This window comes from Strix uralensis, chromosome 5 (genome assembly GCF_047716275.1).
Source record: "Strix uralensis isolate ZFMK-TIS-50842 chromosome 5, bStrUra1, whole genome shotgun sequence".
NCBI classification, from domain to species: domain Eukaryota; kingdom Metazoa; phylum Chordata; class Aves; order Strigiformes; family Strigidae; genus Strix; species Strix uralensis.
The window spans coordinates 16,440,544-16,466,906 of record NC_133976.1 but is presented as its reverse complement, the minus strand read 5'-3'; the positions used below and the strand labels follow the sequence as shown (position 1 = coordinate 16,466,906).

Here is a 26,363-nt window from a genome sequence, read left to right as displayed (position 1 = left end):
GAGAAGATTAAGATATCTGGTACGTAAGGAGTATGGAAACGCAGTGCTCATTTTCTCACAAATCAGATGAAAGGGCATAGTAAAGGGGGTACCAGCCCATCAGGGAGAATCTAGGCATGGATAAGACAGACTTTCATTTTACTTAAACTGTTTCTCAGAGTTGCTTAAAATTTTAATCATTCAAATTTTAGTAAGCCTGTTTTGTACCCCTTTCTGGACCTCAAGTCACTTGTAAAGCATGGCTCCAAGTGAATTCATTGATGTTCAGAGCAGGCTAATGTGCATAGTTTGCAAAGGGCTTTCTGTCAGCTGTTGTTCTGGAAACATTAGAAGTCAAGTACAATCATCTGAAAATTTTATTAGGTTGCTAATACCTTTTTAGGAAACTGAACTAGAGTTATGAAATAACTGCTGTAATCTGGTCAATGTGCAGTCATTTGTTTCTCTTTGTGAAAGGTTCCCGATAGACAGAGCAGTGATGCTCTCTATGCTTATGCACTCCTCTTCAAAAGAAGTGTTTCAGGCAGCTGCTAGTACCTTGGCAATTCTGTCACAACAAAATGGTAAGGGAATTTAATTATCTTTAGTTTCTAATTCAGCAGAAAGTTATTGCTGTAATATTAAAAATATTTAGTGTGCTGTTGTATGAATACAATATTCCCTGTGATTAGAATTTTATGCAGTTGTGTTTAGTAGGAAGTTTATTCCTTGCTTTGAAAAAGCTACTGTTGGCTAGTATCAAAGAGAATATGTGGAAGTGAAGAGCTCTTTGCCAGTTTATGTGTTGCAATTGCTATTTTTCAGAGCAGGAGATGTGAAAAGCGTGTGTTCTCTTTCTATGCTTGTTTAAATATTTATCACATGTTTGAATTTCATCAAGAGCAGCATTTGTTGAGAATCATGTGAGTAAGGATTACAGCCTGACAAATACCATTTTCTTGCTTAACACAGGGGATTTGAGCAGTCCTATTGACTTCAGTGAATCAAATCATGTGTAGAAAGTTAAGCTTGTGCGTAACAGTTTTCAAGATTGCTTTAGTCCTGATTGTGTCCCTAACATGGTTTCCTAACTTTTTTCAATTTGCAGACCCCCTCAAAATTTTTCAGTGGAGATGTGGACCCCTGGGTAGAGTATTTAAGCCTACTGACAGTTGGCCTGCTTTTATTAGATACCCTTCCCAGAACCCTTTGAAATGGTTATGGACCTCAAGTGATTTGTAGACTGCACATTGAAAACCACTGGCTAGATAGGAAGAAAAAGACTATCAGTTAATTACCATTCTCTAGGTGAGAAAGCATTGTTTTATCACTAGGTTACTGAGCCATCCAAGTACATCAAACCTAACAATGAAAAGGTTTTATAGTTATTTGTGAGATAAATATGTATCGACTTCAAGAAATAGATCTCATAAATGTATGCATACATTATCATATATTATACCAGGTACTTTCATAACACGTTACTGACAAGTGAGCCTCTGATTCCCTTTGGAAATCTAAAGCAAATTGTTATTTTGTCTTTTTGTTTTCTTCTTTTTTTCCCCCTAACTGAATGTGCTTACACCAGAAATGACAGACATAAAGAAGCTTAGTAAAACCCTCCGGCACAATGCAATACTGCTTGAATTGACCATTTGAAATGAATGTACTGAACTGGGAATGACAAGAATTGGTGGCAGTTACCATGATAATGTAGAATATTTTTGTAATGTTCTGAGCTGCGTTGGTTACGGTTATAGCTACAAGCAAGATATGCTTGGATATTTGAATTTAAAAAAAATTAATTAACTGAGTAAATAGACTGAATAGATATAATTTCATTTCTGAAGCCTTATTTTGGAAGTTACAAGTTTTTTTGAAAGTTTTAAGTTCTAGCTTTCCTACATGATCACAGAGTGCAATTAAGAGGAAAAATTGTTTAAGAATAAACATTTTTTACATTAAAAGTAAAGCTGTATGTTCTTATTACCTTAAGTTAACTTTATGTAAGTAAAAATAGCAGATGTATTTAAACTTATTAGGCATTCAGGAATTATAATGCTTTTGATTAAGCTATGCAAACAGAAGTCAGCTTCAGCTCAAATCCTTTCCCATTCTAATGTATACTTCTCTAACATATGTATTTGGTGAGGAAAAAAATGAAAAAAGGGGGAAAAAAAGTTAGCAGTTCTGCTGTGTGAGAACTATACATGAAGAGAGAGAGATTTACTTACAGGATGCTTGCTATTTTGTGTTGTAGTAAATATTAGGAAGACACTTTTGGCTAAAGGCATACATATGAATGTTTTGGACATAATGAGGAAACATCCACATTCTCCTGAAGTGGCTGAAAGTGCCTGCAGAATTCTGAATCATGTTTTTGAAGGAAGGTAATGTAATTAGAAATACGTGACCACTTTCAAAGTGAGGATTTGTGATATTCAGTGCTGTAAGTGTTTACATTTAAATTATTGTCTGTTTCACTGATGTTAAAATTGACCACAGGCTGACAGCCCTATTCAAGACATTGAATTTTGTAAGCCCTGCAGTCAAATGCCCAGGTGGATATGTGTAGGGAGCTGCATGTTCTTCCCTTTGTGGTTCTTGAGCAGTGAGGTTTGAATAGAGTATCGTTAGGTGATCTCCCCTCCTGTTAGCCACACTGGATTCCGTTGAGAGCTAAGAAATTTCCCACAATATTAACTCTGATTATTAAAAAAACATTGTGTTAATATTACTTTTGTGTTGGCTTTTGCAAATGCTCTACAACGTGACTGGGAAATCAAACTTGTGACTCATAAATACTGGTATACAGGGTGGGAATGTGATTCCAAGTGTCTTGCCAAGTTTTTCCAGCCTTCCCTGAAACCTTTATATATGCTAAACTGTCTGTGAAGAAATGACAGACTTAAGATATAGTCACAGAATTTCTTATGAATAATTTCATTTTATAAAGAAGAAAACCTCAAAACTTCCATAAACACGTTCACAGGAATAAAAAGTATTATAAAATAACCTTAAAAGTGAGTTAGTGGCCTTTGGCTACTGCCGTTTCTAGGAATGTTAATGATATCAAGATTATTTTCTTTTTCTTCAAGATTAGAACCTAATATTGATATTTTTCTGTTCATTCTACAAGTATCTGACAATTCATCAGCACTTTATGACAGTTGCAGAGTACTGTTAAGGAAGATGTGTCTTTTCGCAGGTCTGGGTTGAAATCAAAATGAAATATATGAATCCACCACTCACCCTGAATGAAATACTATACTCTCTGTGTATCACTGTTCTGGACTGGAGTGAAAATTACCTCTCAGTAATCTAGAATGGAATTAGTTACATAGACTGAATTCATGGAATGACGTGAAAATAATATATTTGCTGTGATGATGAAAGGCACCATAGTTTAATTTGTATTTCATAGCTCAAACCAGATTTACAGTGTTCTAAAGGGTTATCACACAGTGTTAATTAAGGAAACAAATACATGTAAAATTTAGAAATGCATTCTTTTTATTTATTTTATAAACAATATTTTCAGTTTCCCTCATCTGGATACAATGACAGTAGCTGTATCAGAAGTTGTAAAAGCCATGAGGAAACATGAAAGATCACTCTCTGTACAACTGGAAGCTCTTCGAGTCCTTTTACACTTTATGATGCCCGGTAAGTCATCCAAAAATATAGTCGGTGTGGCATCATACACCAAATCAGAGAACAGAATTAGATAGCTGGGTTTTAGTCTTTCTTTTCTAATGACACAGCCTTTAATGGGACTTCAGAAAATTTATTGCAGTTCTGTACATAGCAGAGAGCAGCTGTAACTCTTTAAAAACATACAAGATGGAGGAAAACTTTTGAGGTATTGAAGGTAACAGACCAAAATTACCACTGCTGATTTCCCCTTGATCTCATCAATGAAGGGTTAGGTCCATTACTGCTAAGGAATTCAGGAGCTATTGCTGTGATTGTGTATTTTCGTCATAGATACCCTTTAAGAGAGAAAACAGTGATGATGACATCAACATTGTTGTACCACAAAATGCAATTATTTTAATAGTATCTATTGGAAGGAACATAAAGATTTGACCTCTGACACCAAAAAATAAAGACAGTGATTTAAAGATATGAAATACACTTTTATATACTATTTTCTACAGAGAAGGAGAAGCCAAACTGACTAGCTTAGAAATTCCTTTCCAAAAAAAAAAAAACTATTTAAAGGCAATCTACAGTGGGAAAAATATGTTCTTTGTTAGTTCTATACCTTTAATAGAATTTGGGGAAAGTTTTAACTCTTCTTATCAGTTTACTGCTACATATCCTGTTTTTTTTCCTCTGATATTAAGTGTGAGAGTACAGACATTAGGTACTGGTTTTTTTTCAGAAGAACTTTTTGCCAGTATCTCTCGGCAGATGAACATTTACAAAACCAGTAACTCTGAAACTAGTAATTCAGCTAATATGCAGACTAATTGCAGGTTTTCAATTTCCTTCTATTCTTTGAATTATAATCCTAATACTTTCCTCTTTTTCAATAAACAGCAGGATTAAGACTTGATATATGTATTCTAACATGTAGTCAAGGTGCTTTTTTTGCCAGTATCCTGGAAGTGAGGCCCTTCTAAAGTGCAATCAAACAAAGGGAGCGGCAACTGGATGTTGGAACTTGCAGGTTAATTAGGGAATAAAAAGTAATTCATGGGGAAAATAGTAATCGGAACAAACATGAATGCTGAAGTGACTTTTAAAGGATTTTTGTGTACTTTCTGTAGTGCCACTTGACTGCAAGTGCCAATAGCTATAAGAAAGGTAAATCTGAAAGACCTTTCTCTATTCTTTTATTTGTACTCACCTTGCACTTAACGTCCTCTGTGGGTAAAATTTGGCCCATGATGTGCTGCCAAGTGAAAAAGGGCAACTAGTTTATGGTTTCTCTATAGTGTCTCCAGAAGGAAGAAGCATTCCGAAGTAAGTATCAGGAACACCAAGAAACCCCATAGCTCGAAAAAGTAATATATTGCAGTGAACCTTAGGCAAAATTCTTTGACATGATTTTGCATTTTCACAGTAAGCAGTGAGCAAACATATGGTGAAATCATCATTTCAAACACAATGTACTCACACTACAATGTAAATGTGGAGGGACTCCAGTCTCTAACTACAGCGTTCTGAGAATGTTTTAAGATCTGAAATATGCCCCCTGAGTCACCCGTGTGTTCAATTTGATTGTTATATTGCATTAATAATATTGGGTTAATACTGGGGAGAATATTAAATCTGTTCTTCTGAGGAAGGTTGGTTTCTGTTGTTGCAGATACAAAGAATGAACACCAGAATGGTTCTTCCAGAGATGTGGGAGATGCTGCTTTCGCACTTACAGTAAAAGTCATTAAAAGCCAGTGTCTGTTGGAGGGAACTCATTCGTTGGTGCTTAATGCTTTGAACAGGGTATAGTTAAAGCTTTATTCTGATGAATTTTGTCACTGTTTTATACTCGCAATGGTGAATTATTTGTAAGTTTTAGTTACACATTTATTATTTATCTAAACAAGGCTAACTTTTTTTCAAGCATAGTTTATTTGTGATTTTTAATGGACTAATTTATACATTATAAGTGTCCTCATACCTACACCTCAACCACACATAGAACTGAGTGGTTCTTTCCTATGGCTTTCATGGATATATACTCCTTTACTTTCAACAGAACAGTGTGTCTCAGTTGTCTCCATTCATTTCACTGTTCAATTCTATAACTTTTTCTAGCCACTGGAAAGCAGAATGATCACAGTGCCTTGAAGGGGAAGCTGAAAAGTGAAAGGCTGAAGCAGACCGAGTCTGAACAAAGGAAACACCAGACACTTTACACAGAAAATTAACCTTAAATCCTAGTGATAGGAAAGGTTTAAGTTCATGGCCTTCATAAGAATCCCACCTCCACAAGGTTTGCAAGGTTCACATGACCACAATCAAAATGTAGCAATTCACAGTTTTTTAGAAGTCTCTCAGCAATTTTAGACTTGCCAAACACCTTCAGTCAAGGAAATCTATGTCTCTTACATTATTTGCTCTGACTTTTATAACAGATGTGTCAGCAAAAGAGTGCTAGAGTGTCTAAAGAACATTTCTTGACCTGAAGATGCAGGATATAGGAGTTAACAAGGGAGGCAAAATAATTTTTACTTCAGAATGTATTACAATCTGCAGTCCTTTGTGACCATCCTGACTGCTTTTTCTGACCCAGCTGGTTTGTGTTTTGGGGTACTACAGTATCAACCAGAAGGGCTAGAAATTAACATATTTTAAAGAAAAACTAGAGAAGGAATAAGGAGGAAGATGGGCATGACTCCATTGAAATAATTTTGCAGATTTGCAAGTCACTGTGACAGCTATGCACACTTTCAAATCTAGGCCTCATCTAGGTTTCATCCATCTAGAAGTGGGGGAAAATTGGGAAAAATAATCACAAATAACCTGTTGAATTGCTATATAACTAAACCTAAAACTTTTAATATCTTGATGGGGTGTAGTAGTAGGGATATTGCTTCATATCTTTTTCTTTTTGTATTTTTTTCAATTGCCACCATGTTTATCACTTGTGCTGGTTCTCAAATAACCACATTTTGGTCCTTTTTAACCACAAAGGACATACATTTTCTCACTCTCCTTGTCCTAGCAAAATCGTGTGAACTTGTGAATGGATGTACTGAAACTTTGAGGAAAAACAAAATCCCACTCTCTTATTAGAAAACTAGCTAGGGAATATTTTCAGAATCAAAGATGAAAATTTGGGGAGGTTATGAGCAGCTGAAACTGACGGTTGAAAAGGAAACCTTTTTGAAATTACAATTATTATTGTCATATCAACTGTAATTTCACATACTTCAAGAACAACAATCACTTGTTCTTAAAGAACAACTTTAAGAACACGCAGCTCTTCTGTTGCCATTGTAAGCAGAACAAACTTGATCTGATTTTATATTCATTTCTCCATTAGTTTATTGGAAATCCTAGCATTCAGAAGTGTGGACTAAAACTACTTGCTTCTGTAGCTGAGTGCACTGGTGCACTAGAAATTTTGACCCAGCAAGGAGCTACTGACACTGTGCTTCACACCCTACAGATGTATCCAGGCGAACAAGGTATGGAAGGTATTTTGTTAGTAGAATGTGAGTGATGTAGTAGGAGGGGCTGATTACCCATAGAAGCTGCAACCTATCTATTACACTCTAGTACTGGATGTGATTTAAGTTACATGTCAAGAAAAGGCTGCAGTACTGATAGTCCTCAGATTCAGCCACTTGGTAGTCATGCCTGGCTCTGTAATAGCTTATGCAAATAACTTTCTGGAATATTAGTAATATAACACTACTTACATCATGGGTTTATTCCACTCAGAATGTCTGAATAACCAACATTATTAATCTTTCTTTTTTTTTTCTAGACATACAGTGTTTGGGTTTGAGTCTTCTGTGCTCTTTGATTACAAGAAGGAGTTTGTGTATTGCAACTATGCATGTCCTGTCAACAGTTCTGGTTTCTACTCTGCGACGATTTAAAGAGGTCACTGAAATCCAGATGCATGTATGTGTTATTTCTATGTACAAAGATGAAATGCAAAACCTTAGAAAATTATTTCAATGTAGTTATATTTGAAGTATAATTCCTTATTTTAATTATTTTATTTTATTGCAATTACTATATTAGTATAAACCTTTATAATTAAACCAATATGTTTGCCATAAAGATGATCTTCTTGGATGCATATATTCAATCCAGAATATGTAAGCATAGGTTTCGATGTTTATCTAAGACTTCTGAAATCTGCAAATTAAAACAAATTTCTCAGTCATGGTCCATCATTCAGTCAATATATAAGCATCTAATGAAGTAACTGTCATTATAGTATTGATATTCCCTTCTTTGAAGTGTAATAAAAAATAACTTAGTTCCCAGCCCTGTCACAGCAATAAGCTTAGTGTAGGAATGCTGTATTTAAGAAGGATATTACTGGAATACTGTGTCAGACTTTGGTTCTACTTCTGAATGTGGAAGGAGGGTTCTTACTCTGTCTGCAAACACACGTTCAGTCCTCCTGGTGTGAAAGTTCTGTTTCCTCTGCTTCAGAAGCTTTCCCTGTTTGTTGCCAGTTTCATTTTTCTAGTGGAATGGAGCTTGCTTGTGAGATCAGCTTCCTGTGAGTTTCTGTACTTCTGTTTCAGATCAGTGTGAAAACATCACAAGTACAGCCTCCCTTCTTACTGCTGTTTTTCCTCCAATCCTTCCAAGTTTAGCTTAGCAACCAATGTAGAGAGAAATCAAAATAATGTGTTGGAATAAGGAAGTTTCTTAAAAGTGATTTAGTCTCAATTAGGTTTGAACAAAGAGTCCGTAATTTACCCAGTTCATGCTTCTAGGTGAACTTTACTTGCAGAATCATGGGATAATGTGGTGTTTCTTTTTAGTTTTCAGATACAACTGTTAAGATTTTCATTTAGCCTTTGTATTTTTTTCAAATTCAAGGACTACAGAGCAACACATAGGGACAAGGGGTGCATCTTCATCCCATATCCTTTGAAGGAGATTGTTTCCTCTGTACATTTTCAGGAAATCATGAGTACATTTTCATTGCCAGGCAGGATGTTGTCAGATATTATGGTGCATAATTTGGCTTTTCAAAGTGTCAGTCAATATCTATTTAAGTGGGTCAGCTAAACAAGCATGAAACTACATTTATATAAACACAGAGATGCCAGCTGTTTCTGCCTTCTCTCCTGATCTTCTCCAATTTGTGAATTATTGCATGTTTAAAAGCAAGACAAAAAAAATAAAAGCGCATATCTTTTGGTTGAAATTTTATTTTGTTGCACGACCTGTTTTAAAATGATGCTTTTTAACACTACTTATTTCAATCTTCTCATTGTGTTCTCAGGGATTTCATGCAATCTTGTCAATTCTTGATTTGTCACCTTGTTTTGCAAAGCTGCTGGTACATGAATCATTTGACACAGTGATTTTCTACCAGATGTCTATGTGTTTCACTGACCAGCGAGATCGACAGGTATCTTCTCTCTTTTGAAAGCTCCACAGCTAAGAATTTTGGCGGGTTTTTTGTCCTAACTTTGATTGTTTGTCTTCCAATTCAGTTTCAAAGCCTGTGTTGTAAATGTTTTGCTAAAATAGCTGAAAATGATGAATTAAAAAATACGATGCTGGAAAAAGCATGCATCGAGTACAATAGTATTATGGCTGAATGTTTACTTCTACTGGGAGCTGATATTAATAAGAAGACAAAGACAAACTCTTTGATCTATCAGGTAATACACGGTTTTATTGCTTTAAAATTCATGCTTTTGGGTTCCTTCCTCTTTTCATGTAAACATGTATTTGGAAGAACAGAGCAGCAATACTCAGTGCAAACTAACTGTGAACTGAGTGGTGTTAACCATTGCTACTCACGGTAACTCCAGGCTCAGTCTGATGTTCATTGAAACACTCTTCACTTTGTTGAAGCTCATAGAGTCACTGTCACCTAGAATGTGCCTGCACTGCCAGTTCAGTTCTGATGCAAGTTCACTTTAAAGTCCATGCTTTCTGATTGTTTACCCTGTTCACATGCAAACCTGAGTTCAATCAAGTACTGACCTAACCTTAGCTTTGGAGTATTTTAGAGGAAGAAGACTTAAGCTCAAGCCTTGCAAATTCCCAGTCATTTTTTCTGAACTAATCAGGAATACATGGCATCAAGCCCATTAGAGCACAGTCCATGAACTGACACTCCAAATTCAGCTCCTTCCAAGCTCTGTGAGGCCAAAGTACAGATGGACTAGCAGGCAGCACTTCACAGATAGGTTTCAGTGTGCTTAGTCTCACTGTTCTACACCTGCAAAGAAGACTTTGCCCAAAATGCCTGTCCTGGAGTGGATTTCTTTTACTTTGTATTGTACTTAAAGATGAATATAGTCATCAGTGTTTGTGCCTATTTAACTGCTCTAGTTAGAGTTCTGACTTTTTATCAACACAGCTAACATCTTGGAATGCCTGCAGTCACACTGGCTGTGAAGAGCTTTATCCAGACAGGGGCCGCATCCAGAGCATCAGCTATTTGAAATACATTGGTGTCTTAAATAAGGCCATAGGCAACCATCCCATCTAGATTCAGCCATGCCAATGGAGAGACTGTTCTCACCTGCTTATAAGTACTCATTGCTAAATGCGACTGCCTTTAAAATTTTTTTTGAGAAACAGTGTACATGAACACTTCTTAATTTTGCTTCATTTTTGAAGTTTTAAATGGTCTGAGAGAACCCAGCAGTACTGCCTGAAGTGAATTAGGAAGTGTTCACTTCTGCTGGCAGAGCTGGCTGGGTGATAAAGCACAGCTGGGTCTGGAACTGACCATTCATCCATGGAGCCTGAGGTAGGCCAGTCAGTGTTAGCAAACCACAATGGAAATATTGAAGTAACTGGAAGTATTTCTACAAAATATTTGTAATATTCACAATCAACACTGCTCTGTGTAGCAGAGCAGGCTGAGAAATTGGAAGGAGTAAAGTGGACTGAAGCCAGTGGACCTGAGCTCCCTAGTGCTAGGCAAGTCTTGATGAGTCTCACCGTTGTTGCCTGTTCATCTGATATCCAGATGACATAGCAAAATAACCCCAAAGTCTCTTTTTTCCACTGAACAGATAAATAAATAGACTTGCTGTAGACTGCATGCGGAAACCAAACTACATAAATTACCATTCATTTTTGCCTGGAAATTGTGTGCACTCGTGGCAGAAATTACAATTACAGAACTCAGGCATTTCTTATATTTTGGGCAAAGACATCAGGAAAATGGGAGTTGGTACTCAGATGCCTTAGGCAGGCATGTGCTCTGAGGGGTAGGGAAGTGTGTAATTGAAAAAGAGACTTGATCCTAAAAATACAATGAATCTGAATCTGAGACAAGTCTCTTAATGCAGTCTGAGCTGTTGTTTGAGTGCCTTGCATAAATTTTTTTTAACTGCTTTTCTCTGTTAGGTTTGTGAGAAAGGAAATAATCCTAAATTGGTGGAATTGCTATTAGCCAGTGGTGCTCGAGAGCAGGATGTTCGGAGTGCTTTAACCATCAGTATAAAGAGGGGAGATAGCCAAATCATCAGTTTGCTCTTAAAGAAGCTTAGTCTTGATGTCGCCAACAGCAGTATATGTCTTGGAGGATTTGGTATTGGGAGACTAGAACCTTCCTGGCTCATTCCTTTGTTCCCAGATAAACTTACTCCATTAAGAAAACAAAGTGAGTATATACAGAATTTGCGATACGAAATGTGTTAATATCTCTTGATGGTACTATGTAAGTGTTTTAGATCAAGACCTTAAATTGAGGATCTCTTCTTAGCATTCAGCTGGCTTCAGAAAGACTGCCAAACCTTGAAAATAAATTATTTCTGTTATTTTTTTAAAGCTATTTGAATTTCTTAGAGAATATACTATCTTTTTGGTTTGTTATACATACAGATGCAGGTTCTGCACTGGCAAGAATGGTGCTTAAATTCCAGATGAAGAGTATTTCAGAGGATGGATCAAGAGCCTCCTCTGATCTAAATTTCTCTGAAGATGGAATGGAAAAAAACTATGATTGGAATTTCATTTCTGACCCATTAGTGGACAGTGTTTTTCCTTTGAGTGATGATATTGATAGTGAAGGTAATTGTTTTCTTTTTTCTTTTTATAATCCAAATATAGTGTACCAGGGCTAATGTACCATAGCCATAAATAAGTTGTTTATTTGTATTTGAGACAAAACACTTTCCATGAAAAAAATGTTTTTATCTAAAATTTTGTTTGTGGTAACATTGGAAAATAGTTTATGATGAGTAAGTGTGTGCTTTATATACAAAATTAGGATCTTAAAGCATTTAAAATTAGTTCTTTGTGCATTCAGTTCCTTGTAGAGAGAAAGAGTGGAATTCATCCAACCAAATTTAGATATTGATTATTTTGTTGTCTGTTTCTGAGCTATTCTCATATGCTGCCTTTATGGTCTGTAGCAAAAAGCAAGTGCTTCAAGAGCACAGTTTGTCTCATCATGAAGTCAGGTGTATTGTGATCCAGAAATCCCTATTCCCTGGGTTGTCTGTAAATAAAGTACACACAACTAAGTCTGGTATAGAGGACCTTATTGTTAACGAATAAAGTAGGTGAAACAAGCCCTATCCCAAGGATATCTAATTGATCAGAAAGTGTAAATGACAAGTCTGTGTTCAATCCCACATCATTCTTGGTAACCATGTCAGGAAATATGAATGCCTTTAACTTACAAAAAACCCAGCATTTCTGGCTATAATATTGGTTACTTAATAATGAGAGTAAGTGGCCTTAATTTACAACATGCCTTTTGTTTGTTCAGGTGTCACTGTTGTTTTAGAACTGTTGGATACTTAAAATTATCACAGATGAAGAATTTGAATTTTGGATTCAGAGAATCCTAAGGAATTTGTTTTGTTTTGTTTTGTTCTTTTCCTTTACATCAGTCAGCATCATTTTTCATTTCTGTAGGACTGTAGCACAGATACATGATAGGTACTATTTGTCCCACATAGAAAAGTTGTTAAGTCATATGTAAATTATGGTGTAAAAAATTACAGGCTTTGCTAACAGAAGTGATTTTAGGAGTTTTAAAAGTACCTTTGAGAAGAGGAACACTTAAATGGGTCCAGATAACCCTAAATCACCGAAGCCAGAGTGGCATTTGATGTTTCATTCTCAATAAATGTGAAAGTACAAATTTATCTATTAAATTATAACCTTTTTCTATTTTAAAAAAGTTATTTACACTGCAGTAGCACAGAGATGTGTTACAAAACATTGTAATAATTCAAACCTGCTAGAAATTTTAAATGATAAAACATCATTGTAACAAGCTGCAGGTCATATTTGGAGCACGTCAGGTTAGTATGGCCCGTGTACTCTAAAACGTGTTGACAACATTTTTGGCCTATTGCACACACAATTAACCTACCAATATTGATACTTTTGAAATGTATCTCAGTATCTATGTATATCAACATCTGTAGTACAGTTGAATTCTGAGCCTCATCTTTAAATATGTTTTCTTACTTATTTGTCCTCCTGTGTTACTGTTTTGTACTAGGAAGTGACGGTTCACTTTTTACAAAAAAGAAGTCCAATTCCATTGCAGTTGCTGACTTATATTGTAGGGAAGTGGCATTTCAAAGAGGTTCTCCTACTTTGCCACGGCATTCCTACTCTGTGGTAAGTCAGATCCTTATTCATTCCAGGCTTATAATTCCATCTGTGTTGCCTACTGCAAAATTGTTAATAATCAAGTGGTAGGAAAGGTTATGTAACCATATGGGTTCTTGTCTCACTGTTGCCATTTAATATATCCTTCTATTGCTGTGCAATTACTGTGCTCCAGATCACTGTACAGATGAGAGTATTTCAGCAAAAATTTATGATCAGTAAAAAGTACATGTTCTTGCAAATTGCTCAAATTTCTGGTCTGATGTTCAAATGCAGATACAGAAACTGGGGCTCTATTCATAAAGACTTAGCTACCCCTTCGTGAAGCTAATCTTCACAGTGCTACTGTGATCAGTGAAGAGACACTGATTCCATAAGAAAATCTAAGAGGACAAATTGGTGGAATTAAAGTCAGGTTCCCTTGAAAGGAGCTTGTCTCTTTCCATTGACTGTAAAGGGAAACTGAAGAGACTGGCATCCCTAGAGGAAGTTTTTTTTATAATATCCTGCTCCGTTCTATCACCCAACCCTAATGAAAGTCATTTTAGGTTGACAAAAAATGCATTAATTCCACTGTACTTTAAATCTACTGTTCTTTCATATTGCGTGGATCAGTAAGTTTTATAAAGATGTGACCTGTTATTATTTGTAGTTGAAATGTAATGTTTCTTTGTGTTCCCCTTGGAAGTTCTGATAAAAAGGAACTTACTGAATTCAGATCATTTCAGATATCTGCATATGTCCACAACTGTTTTTTGTTCTCTCTGGGATTTTCTAGGGACCTGGCTCAGATTATGAACCATTAATGAAACAGAGAAGAAAATTATTGCCTTCAGATGAATCCCCCAGTAAGTAAACTATACAATTTAACATATATAAGAGATTTTTCACAAGCATAGCATGCAGAGATTTTAGTCAGATTATATATTTGTTTACAAAGAGCAGGGTACATTTTGGAAATAGTACAGTGGCTTACAAATAATGCATGTATAGGGATTTTTTTTTTCCCCAGGCTTCACAAATAATTTATGAAGAAGTAAACAAGCAATGAAATTTCATGAGTGTCCTTATTAGCTTTCAAAAAGCTACTTCTGTTGTGCAGTGCATAAGCATCCATCTCTTCCTTACCGTCTTAGAAATTTTTGTCTCTTAATAAAAGTCTTCATGGATTTGGATCTTAACCAGTATCCAAACATTCACTGTCTTCTGCATCTTTAGATCCGAAGTAGATTGATCTTAATTTTAATTATGTGACAAATGAAATAATTTTATTTTTCCCATGTTTTTGTTTTAATAGAAGGCATCTCAAAATTTTCACCACATATAAGACCATCAGACAGTCTTTCTTCACTGATGTCAGAGAAAGAATATATTAAATCATTAGATCTTTCATCAAATGAGCTGGAGAACATTGATGCCATCAGCCAGAATAGCTGCTTAACTAGTCATCTGGAGCATCTTGAGAAACTGGAGCTCCACCAAAATGCTCTTACAAACATTCCAGAACAACTGTGTGAAGTAATTCTGCATAATTTTATGTAATACAAATAGAGATTAGTTACAGTAATTTGTTTGTCTCTAACAGCATACCCATAACAATACTACTCATGAATATGGGTGTATATTTTTGCATGCTTCATATATTCACTCAGTTTTCATTCAGTGGATTTATGTTCAGATAGAAATAAAAGTATTTCATGGAACTGTTTTAAGTCATTTACTGCAGAGAACTGCTTTAGGACGTGTTATATTGAGTAACATAATAAGTGGAACCAAGAGCTGCAGGCAATTCATATCTGTTAAATTTTATGAAATTGAGCTAATTAATTTTGAATAATGCTTTATATTTTATTCTGTAATAGAAATATTATGGGTTACATTGGTAATGGTTGCTATTTTCTGCTATTTTTCCTAGTGAGAGAAATATAAGTAAATTAATAAATTGTATAAAATACAACCTAGTTTAAAACCTATAAATTCATATTTTCATTTAACTTTTTAAAAACAAATTGTCCATTTCTTTCAGAACTTGAAATGCTTGACTTACTTGGATTTGCACAGTAACAGATTTACTTCTTTTCCAACTTACTTATTGAAAATGAATTGTATTGCAAATCTTGATATCTCTCGAAATGACATTGGACCTTCCTTTGTTTTGGATCCATACCTCAGATGTCCATCTCTAAAGCAACTTAACCTTTCATACAATCAGCTGGTGTGCACTCCTGAATTTCTTACAAATGTTGCTGAAAATCTGGAACAGCTGTTGCTAGAAGGGTGAGTAGCATTAGTAAATGGACTGTAGCATAGCAGCATAACACAAAATAATATATTTGTCATCCAGAATGATGACTGTTATAGCATGGAAGGGGTTGTTTAGTCAGCAGTGAAACACTGACATTATCTTCCAAATGTGTAAATTGCTACAATTTACAGGGTTGTATTACAAATTACATGAGAATACCTGTGGGCCTTGATAGAATCTAATAGCATTGCAGTTCCAGTAACATACAGAAAATGTTGTAGTTCAGTGTTTTTCTACTGCCATAATATTCATCCACAGGACCGTCTGTGTTGTCTAACATATTCAAACAGGTTTTCTGTATACAGAATACAGTTTCCACTGTATTTCATATTCACCAAAGATTTTTTGGAAATATTATTTGTAGAATTGCCTTTATTGGTGTGGTTATGTTTTAAATGACAGAAGCAGAGAAATTATATATTTTTTTGTTTACCAGCACTTTTTATCATATTTGTTAGTGAGATAATTCATACATATACGAATTCTTACGAATGCTATTATTGATAGCTCTGTAAACTGCAGATACTCATTCATCTATTTTAAATAAGATGGTGATATTTTTCACACATAAATTCACACAGAATAAAGATAGCAACACATGTAACTCAAGCAAGCAGTACTAAGTATGTGAATCACATTTGCAAAAACAATATTTTAAATTCAAAATCCTGTTGAATTTCTTCATTAGCTTTATTTTGGACTTTATTAGAAATATAACCCTTCCAAAACAGTGCTTTGTGTTTCTTTTATCTCTGTATTTTGAAGATCTTTGTCTCTTTCTCTTTACAGTGTTCTTCTTCCCAGAATACATTGTTTGTAACATTATATACTTGTCCTGAATTGTATCCCCTATATGGAATTCCATTCTTTTTTTTTTTTTAGATTGATAGTCATTCTGTGATTATAATCCTGCAAACATATATCTTTGCTAAACAGAACTACTCACAAATGCAACAGTCCTCTTCCTGTAGGATTGAGCTGCAGTACATAATCAGGGAATGACACCTTGTAGTACATTCTGACATTTGCTCTCCAAATTAATTAAAACAGTCTTAATATCAGTCATGTTATTCCATGTTGTCACATGTACCAGTATTTTTGCTGACTGGTCAGTCTTTATATAGATAAAAGTCTTATTTTTGGTTTACCACTGTAAGGATATCATTGTCAGATCAATACTCTTTACTTTCACTTTTTAGCTAATAGTTTCTGAATAAAACATGGATTTATTTTTTTCTTCTTGTTATCGTAGAAACAAAATTTCATGCTTATGTTCACCCATATGCTTGAAAGAACTGAAAATTTTAAACATTAGTAAGAACAGTATTTCATCCCTTGCTAAGAATGTCTTCACGGGCTGTACAAAACTGGAGCAGTTCAATGCCAGGATGAATGCTCTTGGTAAGTATCTGTGAAAATAGGATCCACCTTCTAGAAACCATTCTAAGTCACAAAATTCCTCAGCCACCAGCATTTTGAGTTTTGGGAGAACAGAAAAGGAGAATACCACATACACTTGTCCTTGTTTATACGGTTCCCTAAGCATCAGCTTTTGATCACTGTTGGAAGCAGTATACTTCCAGTGGGGCTTGATGGACATTCGATCTGACTCAGCATAACTCATCTGAGTTTTACATTTGTAGTAGATGCTATAAAAATGCTTGAGTATACTTGAGATTGTACATAATGTTGGGGAAGGTTCAAGGCAGAGAAAATCATTCAGTCACCTTGCAAATCTAGTACTAATACAGGTTTAACACTGTACTGAAATACATATCATACAAGAATCCTGGCTTGTATCAGAAATAGTGTGGCCAGCAGGACTAGGGAAGTGATTGTCCCCCTGTACTCGGCACTGATGAGGCCACACCTAGAATAGTGTGTTCAGTTTTGGGTCCCTCACTGCAAGAAAGACATTGAGGTTCTGGAGCATGTCCAAAGAAGGGTAGCGAAGATGGTGAAGGGTCTGGGGAACATGTTGTACGAGGAGCAGCTGAGGGAACTGAGGTTGTTTGGTCTGGAGAAAAGGAGGCTGAGGGGAAACCTCATCGCCCTCTACAACTACCTGAAAAAAGGTTGTAGCGAGATGGATGTCGATCTCTTCTTCCAAATAACAAGTGATAGGACGAGAGGAAATGGCCTCAAGTTGTGCCAGGGGAGGTTTAGACTGGATATTGAAAAAAATTTCTTCACTGAAAGGGTTGTCAAGCACTGGAACAGGCTGCCCAGGGAAGTGGTTGAGTCACCATCCCTGGAGGTATTTAAAAGATGTGTAGATGTGGTGCTTAGGGACATGGTTTGGTGGTGGACTTGGCAGTGTTAGGTTAATGGTGGGACTTGAAGATCTTAAAGGTCTTTTCCAGCCTAAATAATTCTATGATTCTAAGTATTGCCATACTATCCATATCCAGCATTGTCTTCTGAATAAGATAAAATGTTTGATTCACTTGCTGGAACACAGGTGTCATTTGAGATACCCTGAAGTATCTCACTTGTCTTACAGCTTCTGGTCCAGAAAAAGCAGGTCTTCCATAGCTCCTATGTCATATCTCCAAGCTATGTGCAAATAGCTCAGATACCACAGAGCAGATCACCTTCAGTAGAACCCAGTTTAAACAAGTAATTAAGTCTAGAGTGTGTTTCAGTGGCTTAGCATATTTTATGCAAAGGTATTAAAATTAATTTAGCTATGAAAAATACAAATTATATAAATGAGATTTTAATAATACTGCAAGAGTTCCTAACGTACTGTCAGAATTTCTGTCTTCAAGTCATAAAGTCTTCCATTTTGGAATTGTTGCCACAGTATTTCAAAAGGTAGCTTTTATACCTGCATTAAACACAGCTGAACCATTAGAGTCATTTTTATATGCATAAGACCCACCACTTACTGGGTGAATTACAGGAATGTTATGTATACTGGCAATACAGTAAAGTGTAAGATTATTTCAGCGTTTAATGCCAATATGAGATCAAGTATAATAGTATGTAATGTGATAAAAGCCAATACATTAACTTTTCTTTAAAAAAATTATTCAGATTCTGCCTTTGGTATCTCATACAAAGACCTATGTATAGAAGATGACAGGCTGACCTTTTAGTCTGTCTTTGATTTTAGAAAATTCCAGCCTCAAAATAATTTAAACAGTTCTGAAAAGGAATAGGATTAACCTCTTTTTCTGCTCTAGAAATAATACCTGACTTGTCATCCAGCATAACAAGCTTAAAATTGTCCCAAAATCGTTTTATTAATGTTCCAGAAGCGATTCTTTTTCTACCACAGTAAGTCATTATTTTATTTATTTTTGTTTATTTTTTAAAAATTTATTTAATTATTATTTATTAGTTTATTTATCATATTGTTTTATTTAGTTATTTATGTCATGTTCTTGATGAAAATCAAGAACAAATCAAGGCAAGACCTTTGTTCAGCAGAAAATTCTGCGTGTTTTACTGGTTTTCAGGAAATCCTCTCTTAACAGGTTAAATCCTCTCTAACAGGTTAAATCCAAAACTTACTAGCTTTTAACTGAAGACAAATTAGTCACAATTTCTTCATTATTCTGTGAAATTCTGTTCCTTGGATTCAAATCATTGTTATTGAAAATTTATTGCTTGACTGCTGAAGCTGACAATTCTTGCTGAGAAGACCAGAATGAATTTATTATTTTCTTGAAACCAACAGTAAAAATAAAAAGAATCTGGCAATTTTTCCTTTTCAAGAAGTTCTGCAGACTTTTGCACAAGGCTACTGAGATTAGTTTTTCACTTCCCAAATATCACAAGATATTTATTCTCAAAGAATGACACTTCCTCCAGATAGAATTGTGATAAAGGTGCATGTGACATTTATTTTGCTATACCTTCAAAGCATTACTCATGTGAAACTCACAGTTCTGCTTTTTTTTACAGAAGTTACTGACCTTAACAGGTCACTAGAATCAGGTTGTGGAAGGAGTGCTTGAAAGGGATGATCAGATCAGTTATATGATAGAAGTGGGTAGATGTGAGTGCTGATGGCACCATGGGGAGGGCAGATTCAGAGATTTGTGAACTTACATTAATCATATTTACATAGAGCACATCATTATTAACATGATATTATACTGGTTCAGCATTCTAACGTTTATATTCACAGCAGCAAATTTAATGGATGTGTTGAAAAAAGGTGCAGCTTTCAGGTTCTACATCTTCCAGTCCAGACAAATTAATAAGGAGTTGCATGGAACTTTTGCATGCTTCATGTTCCACAGTAACATAAACAGCATCTTTGTCCAACAGATGACTTACAGAAGTGGAATGTTCTTAAATACATGTGTAGTTGAACAATATCATTTATGTACATACATGTATTTACAAACATATATTCATAGAAACATCTGATAAAAGAGTGAGGGATCTATGCCATCTGATGTTAGTCTCCTCTTGGGTTCTAGAAAGTTGATAATACCAGGAAGTTCCCCCTTTTTTTTTTTTTAATTTGAAATGTATAAAAAAGCACAGGAAAATACATATTATTATTATTATGTTAGATTGCAATTAACTTTTTTAATATAGTTATTCTAGTAAGTTAGACATTGCACGTAACAGTGTACTCCATGGTCCTGCACTCATCTGTAACTGGAATCCTGAGCTAAACTCTGTTCTCTGTTACCTGGGTATAAATGTATATTAATAATACTGTTTACAGTTGAATTACTGAATATTTGCACTTACAGGAGTGTGAATGATGTTTGTCTGTGTCTTCTACTAATATGAACACAGCCATGCATGTCTGCAAATTGTAGAAAGAAGGAGGAAGTGAACTATTATCACAATATATACACTTACTTAGAGTGACATTTTCATTTACTATCTGAAACAATACACACAGTAGTGTGGCTGTTTATTTTCATGACTAGGCAATTTCATTTACAGACAAATACCTTGACAGAATATTATACTGAATCAATCATATGTATTTTCTTATTTTTTCTGAGGTAATAAAGACCTACTTATAGTATCATCTTAATTACTTTTGCTCATAGTAGTAATTCTCTATCTTCTTCTATCTACATTCCTGTCAGAAAGCTGTCTGTTCTGATATCTAATAAATTTGTTTATTTATTAAAAATTAATACAGTTCCAGTTAATCCCAGTTGTATTTTTTTCATTTGCTAATTTCTCTCTTTTTTCATTTCCATGTTTTTAGTTTGCGATCAGTAGATTTAAGCCAAAACAAGATCATAAGTCTTCCTGGACCAATGCACTGGAAATCATTAAACTTAAGGGAGCTGTTATTTAATCATAATCAAATAGATGTCTTGGACTTGAGTGAAAAGGCATGTGCATGGTCTAGACTAGAAAAGCTACACCTGTCCCACAACAAGTTAAAAGAGGTAAAGTGTAAGATTCCACCTAAAGAAAATCAAATCACTTTTTAATTGAAGGCAATTTTTCAATGTTCATTTGATTTTTATGTCACCTCTCATATCATCGTAAATTCTATTAGTAAAGTGATATGTAAGTGCAAATAGTACTTCTTGTGAATGAAAATCACCATATACTATTAAGCTTTTCTATCTGGAATGTGTCATATAATCAGATTGTATAATGAATTCATTACAAGGCCCTTTGGCTATTAGTGTGGGATATTAGGCCTGTTTATTAAAAAAAGTTAAACTGCAGCAGTAAAAATAATTCCTAGTTTTGTTAAATATTTAATGTATTCATGCTCATACTTTTTTTTTTTTTTTGACATTTAATTGCTCATTAAATGTTATTTTATTTAGATTCCTCCTCAGATTGGCTTCCTAGAGAACTTGACTTCTCTGGATGTAAGTCATAATCCTGATTTGAGATTCTTTCCAGACGAAATGGGAAGACTGTCCAAAATCTGGGATCTTCCTTTGGAAGGACTCCATCTTAATTTAGACTTCAAACATGTGGGATGCAAAGCCAGAGACATTATCAGGTTTGTTGCCCTATTGTTCTTGAATATTCTTGTTTTGCTTGGGATATGCAGTAAGCATTAAGGAAACAACCTATCCTTTTGAAAAGACATACTGGTTTGTCATATGAAATCCAGCATGATACTGTATAGAAGGTATCATATCACATCATATCATAACACACACATAAAAAAGATTATAGTGATGTAGACTATAATATTACTTCTCAAATTTGTTGTTTCTGTAAACCATGCAATAAATGATACTTACCAGTTATTTCTAATACATTTCTTGTGTTCCCAAGTGCATTGCACAGAACACATTTTTGGGTAATTACCAAAAAAAAAAAAAGACACATTCTGAATTAAGCTTTAACTTACAAACCAGAAATTAGAATAGACTGTTAAAATCCCAGTAATCGATATTAAACAGATATTGAAAATTTGAAGAAAATGGTGTGGGTTTAGATTTTTCCTTGGTCTTGAGTTCTGCTGGTATTTTTCTTTATTATACTGCTGTGAGTATTGCAAACTTTTTTATGACAGATTTCTTCAACAACGACTGAAGAAGGCTGTACCTTATAACAGAATGAAGCTCATGATTGTTGGAAACACTGGCAGTGGGAAAACTACCCTGCTACAACAACTAATGAAATGCAAACGAACAGAATTGGGCTCTCCAAAAGCTACAGTAGGCATTGATGTAAAAGACTGGATCATTCAAGGGAAGGGCAAAACGAAGAAAGAGCTTATATTAAATGTGTGGGATTTTGGAGGTATTTCAAGAGTTTATTGTCCTTTACTGTTGTCTTTTCTAACACATTAATGCATTACTTATTCTTGGAGTCAGCCTGTGAAATTTCGAATTGTGAACATCAGAATCGTGCAAACTTACACCAGAAGTCAAGTCACCACTTATAAATTAGTGAATTCTGTAAATTGGCAGCTAATCCTTCAAATTTAGTATAAAGCCTCAGGAATTTCTTATCACCAGCTGTGGTCTGACCACTGATTTCAACCATAGCACTCTAGAACTGGCATTTCAGAATAGTAAGAAACTGCATGTAATCACTAGAAGAATTATCTTCCACTCAACTCTGCTTCTCCCTTTTATAGACTGGGTCTCTCTGGGTTCTACAGTATCACTGTTTCGTAAGGTCACAGAAAACAAAGTGCTTAGGAGGAGTCTTTTTTTGGAAAATTTCTAAGTGGGGGGGACTCCAGAAGCACTTGTGAAATTCTGGGGTATTTTAGGCTATGGAAAAATTATTTTTAAACATTGGTCTGTGATCATTTAAATACAGTCTATATCACAATGGATAAGCAGAGAAGAGCAGCATTCAAGCTAAATGTCCAGCTTCAACTGTGATTTTAAGTGCTTAATCACGTGAACTTAGAAGTCTTAGTTTGAAGTTGCTGAAAGGATAGGAGAAAGGGAGGGAAGAGGGAAGGAAGGAGTGAGGGAGAAATTCAGTATTGGAGTTTTGAAAGAATCATGACCTTCCAAGTTGTTCTTGCAGCAACCGTGTTTATCCAGATGTTAAATCTTACACTTCTTGATTTAAAACTAGCTTACATATTTCAACACTACACTTCAGGCAATGAGATACCACAGAGTACCAGACCTAAAATTCATAGTTATTACAGGTTTCCTGTCAATTTAGATAATTTTCTGTAAGCATTATGATCTGAGAAAAAGTGTTCTGCTGCCTTTTTGTGATCTGAAGATGTTCAATGAGGGAAGTACTAAACAGTGGACATTTTTTATCATTAGGACAAGAAGAGTTCTACAGTACCCACCCTCATTTTATGACCCAAAGAGCTTTATATCTTGCTGTTTATGATCTCAGCAAAGGACAAGCAGAAGTGGATGCTATGAAGCCATGGCTTTTTAACATCAAGGTAAGCCATAGATATGTACAGAATGGAATTCCCCTTTCCAGGGAGCTGTTGGTGAACAGCAAATTAACCACAAATATTTTTAGGTACGGGAAGAGAAAGAAGATAAATTGTAAGAGCTGAAATATATATTGGATATGAAAACATTTGTGGACATACAAAGACATGATCAGTACCATTTTGTACTTAAAATGGTACAGAGTGATGTGCAAAATAATGGTTTGTGTGTTCTGGCAATATTTTGAATTGACTGATGAAAATAAGAAAGGGATAGTATTAAAGGGATGACAAGTTAAACCTGCTTTTTCTTATACACTGTTGTAAATTCTGGGGAAATCAGAATTTGACTAATTTAAAGCTGACTAGCTGCAGGTTTGAAATCATGCTGTTAAGTGTATGCTTAGCATCCTATTGTTAATAGGAATGATTCCAGGACTGTGGTAGGGAAATTGGTCTGAGAATCTGCCTATGTATTTTGCTTTTGCTCCAAGTGGTTTGTTTGCATTTGATGGAATCACCCCATTGTGAGCATTACTTGTCTTTTCCTTTTGCATGATGATTAGCCATGGCTTGGCAATGCAATTACATAAAGATTTTGTATACTGATCCTGTTTGTTAAACTTGTCTTTTTCACTCTTTTCATCTTGAGCAGTGATACAGGACAGAGAGTTACACTCAGTTTAGTGTTGATGAAGACCATTCGCGATGTTCTCCTTTGCTGTGCACTACTTGCTGGTTTCATTGCTGCACTGTTCCAATTACAACTAGCAGAGTACCCTTTGCTTTTCCATTTTGTTGGGTGTTTTTAGTGAAAAATACAGTTGTCCCTTTATTTTACTGACAGTGTTATTAATCTGTAAAATATGAAATCCAGATCTATGCTGCTTTCTTTTAGAAAAAGATGATTTTCTAATATTTCTATTTGGAAATAAGACTGCACTCTGTATGTTAAAAATTATGTTTTGTATTTATAGGCTGATGCTTTTTTACTGCCTTACCTGGTCAAGGCTATTATATGGGATTGCAGTTTAAGGTTACTCTGAATAAAGACATGAAATAGTATTTCAGATTTCAAACTTATTTAAAAAGAGGTCTATTTAAAGAGGGAGAAACAGTTGCTTTTTTCATTGTATTGATTGTTTTGACTAAATTGTTCACATTTTATGTGGATATAAAACAATAACATCAACATTCAGTATTGAGTTAATTGTCTGTATGGATCTTACTAACAGGCTCGAGCGTCAACATCCCCCGTCATTCTTGTTGGCACTCATTTAGATGTTTCTGATGAAATGCAACGTAAGGCCTGCATGAGTAAAATTACTAGAGAACTGCTGAATAAGCGAGGCTTCCCAGCAATCCAAGATTATCACTTTGTAAATGCTACGGAAGAATCTGATTCCATTATCAGGCTTCGGAAAATCATAATAAAGGAGAGTCTTCACTTCAAGGTAAGCTACATACTGTTTGTACTACTGTTAACATCCTAGGTTTAGTTAGTTAAATATATTTCTAAACATTAATTAACACATAATTAAATACATTTTTATTGTGACGGCAAACTCATCTTGCCTTCTATCAAAGGTTACACACAGCAAAATAATGAAAGAAGATCACCAGGTTTGTTTTCATTTCATCTTCTACCAAAAAAATCAACTTAGTAAAAATCTCAGCTAAGTTATGTTTTCAAGAACTAGGTCTATAAATAGAATATTTAATTAAAAATAGGCCATCTTTTTCTTAAGAAGAAATCTGTTCAAAAACTGGGTTTTGTTGGATGGCAACATATAATTGCAGGAGTAAGTAGTACAATATCTCAGGAGACCAGGAAGTAAGATTTTGTGATTTCTAAAAGCCACCTAATTCTCCATGTACTGATTTATTTTTACATAGTGTGAAACTATTTCTAGAAAGAGGAAAGTGAATTAAAGCAGGAAAAGAAGACCCTTTGGACTGAACGATCCTCCTAAATTGGAGAATCTGCACTCATAGTTCTGTTGTCTCTGAAGTCATCCCTACCCCTCATTCCCTTCTATCTCCTTAGCCACAGCATGAAGCTCTAAGTGTGAATGACAAGCATGAAGAGCCTGGCCCAGGCATGGAGCTTATAGAAAGACAGGATCCAATCTGTAGCAAAAAGAATATACATATTTTTATTTTTTCATTTATACAATATCAATCATGTATAGTGTCATAACATGTTCAAGAGAAAAGGTGATGTCATGTCCTACTGAAGTTAGTGGCAGAACTTCATAAATCATAGCAGAGCCCAAATTTCCTCTGAATTACTGCTCAGAAGATTTTATAGGGCAAATGCTGTGATGATGACCAGCCTTACACTGGTGGTGTTACAGAGGAGAGAAAGAGTGCACACATCTCTTGTTTCTGTCTCAGGAACTACCAGCTTAACCACACCTGTAATCTGCCTAACTTCATTCCACCAGTGCTAAGTGGCAGTGAGGTGGCCCGTTCAGGTGCAGTGGATTAATTCCACTTCTTATAGATCGAGTAGGCATGAACAGAGCTGGTGTTTGTAAAGGTATATGTAGCCCTGTATCGCACCATACTTCAACACTCAGAAGTTCTGCTTTTTGAAAACATTTCACTTTTAGGTACCTAAAAATTGTTCCTGTAACATCCATGTCTCTTGTGTCTATGACTTAAACTGATGTTTAAATTTTTACACAAATGTAAGGTAGCCTGAAGGAAATGAGATAGTTTTAGTTTCCATAAATAACGTAGACACTTTGTGAAGAGAGTGTTACAAGTACCTGCTTAGAAGTTAGACAAAGTGAGTTAAGTATTCAGCATTATCATCAAGTGCTCTGAGTCTTTGAAATTACACAAGGTACTAATTACATTTTCACAAGGTACTAATCACATTTTTGACACAAAAAATGCTGCGGTGCATCGGTGTTTAACTTATTTGAGAGAAAGATTACAAACTAAAAATACAGTTTGGAAGTGTTGGGAAAATTATTTCCCATTTCTTCAAAAAAT

The 26,363-nt window shown here is 35.1% G+C and overlaps 1 protein-coding gene across 1 annotated transcript in view; it reads left to right on the top strand.

Moving 5' to 3' along the window:
• Positions 1–26,363, top strand: part of LRRK2 (leucine rich repeat kinase 2) — a 72,217-nt gene that overhangs the window by 22,553 nt on the left and 23,301 nt on the right. The window contains exons 11-31 of the mRNA XM_074870008.1: positions 457–563; positions 2,240–2,369; positions 3,521–3,645; positions 5,297–5,430; positions 6,977–7,121; positions 7,424–7,563; positions 8,912–9,040; positions 9,126–9,296; positions 11,005–11,260; positions 11,482–11,670; positions 13,118–13,239; positions 14,009–14,078; positions 14,528–14,748; positions 15,257–15,507; positions 16,788–16,936; positions 18,724–18,817; positions 20,727–20,913; positions 21,307–21,488; positions 22,011–22,240; positions 23,239–23,366; positions 24,596–24,814. Of these exons, the coding sequence (XP_074726109.1) occupies positions 457–563; positions 2,240–2,369; positions 3,521–3,645; positions 5,297–5,430; positions 6,977–7,121; positions 7,424–7,563; positions 8,912–9,040; positions 9,126–9,296; positions 11,005–11,260; positions 11,482–11,670; positions 13,118–13,239; positions 14,009–14,078; positions 14,528–14,748; positions 15,257–15,507; positions 16,788–16,936; positions 18,724–18,817; positions 20,727–20,913; positions 21,307–21,488; positions 22,011–22,240; positions 23,239–23,366; positions 24,596–24,814 (3,379 nt within the window). The remainder of the gene's footprint in view (positions 1–456; positions 564–2,239; positions 2,370–3,520; positions 3,646–5,296; positions 5,431–6,976; positions 7,122–7,423; positions 7,564–8,911; positions 9,041–9,125; positions 9,297–11,004; positions 11,261–11,481; positions 11,671–13,117; positions 13,240–14,008; positions 14,079–14,527; positions 14,749–15,256; positions 15,508–16,787; positions 16,937–18,723; positions 18,818–20,726; positions 20,914–21,306; positions 21,489–22,010; positions 22,241–23,238; positions 23,367–24,595; positions 24,815–26,363) is intronic.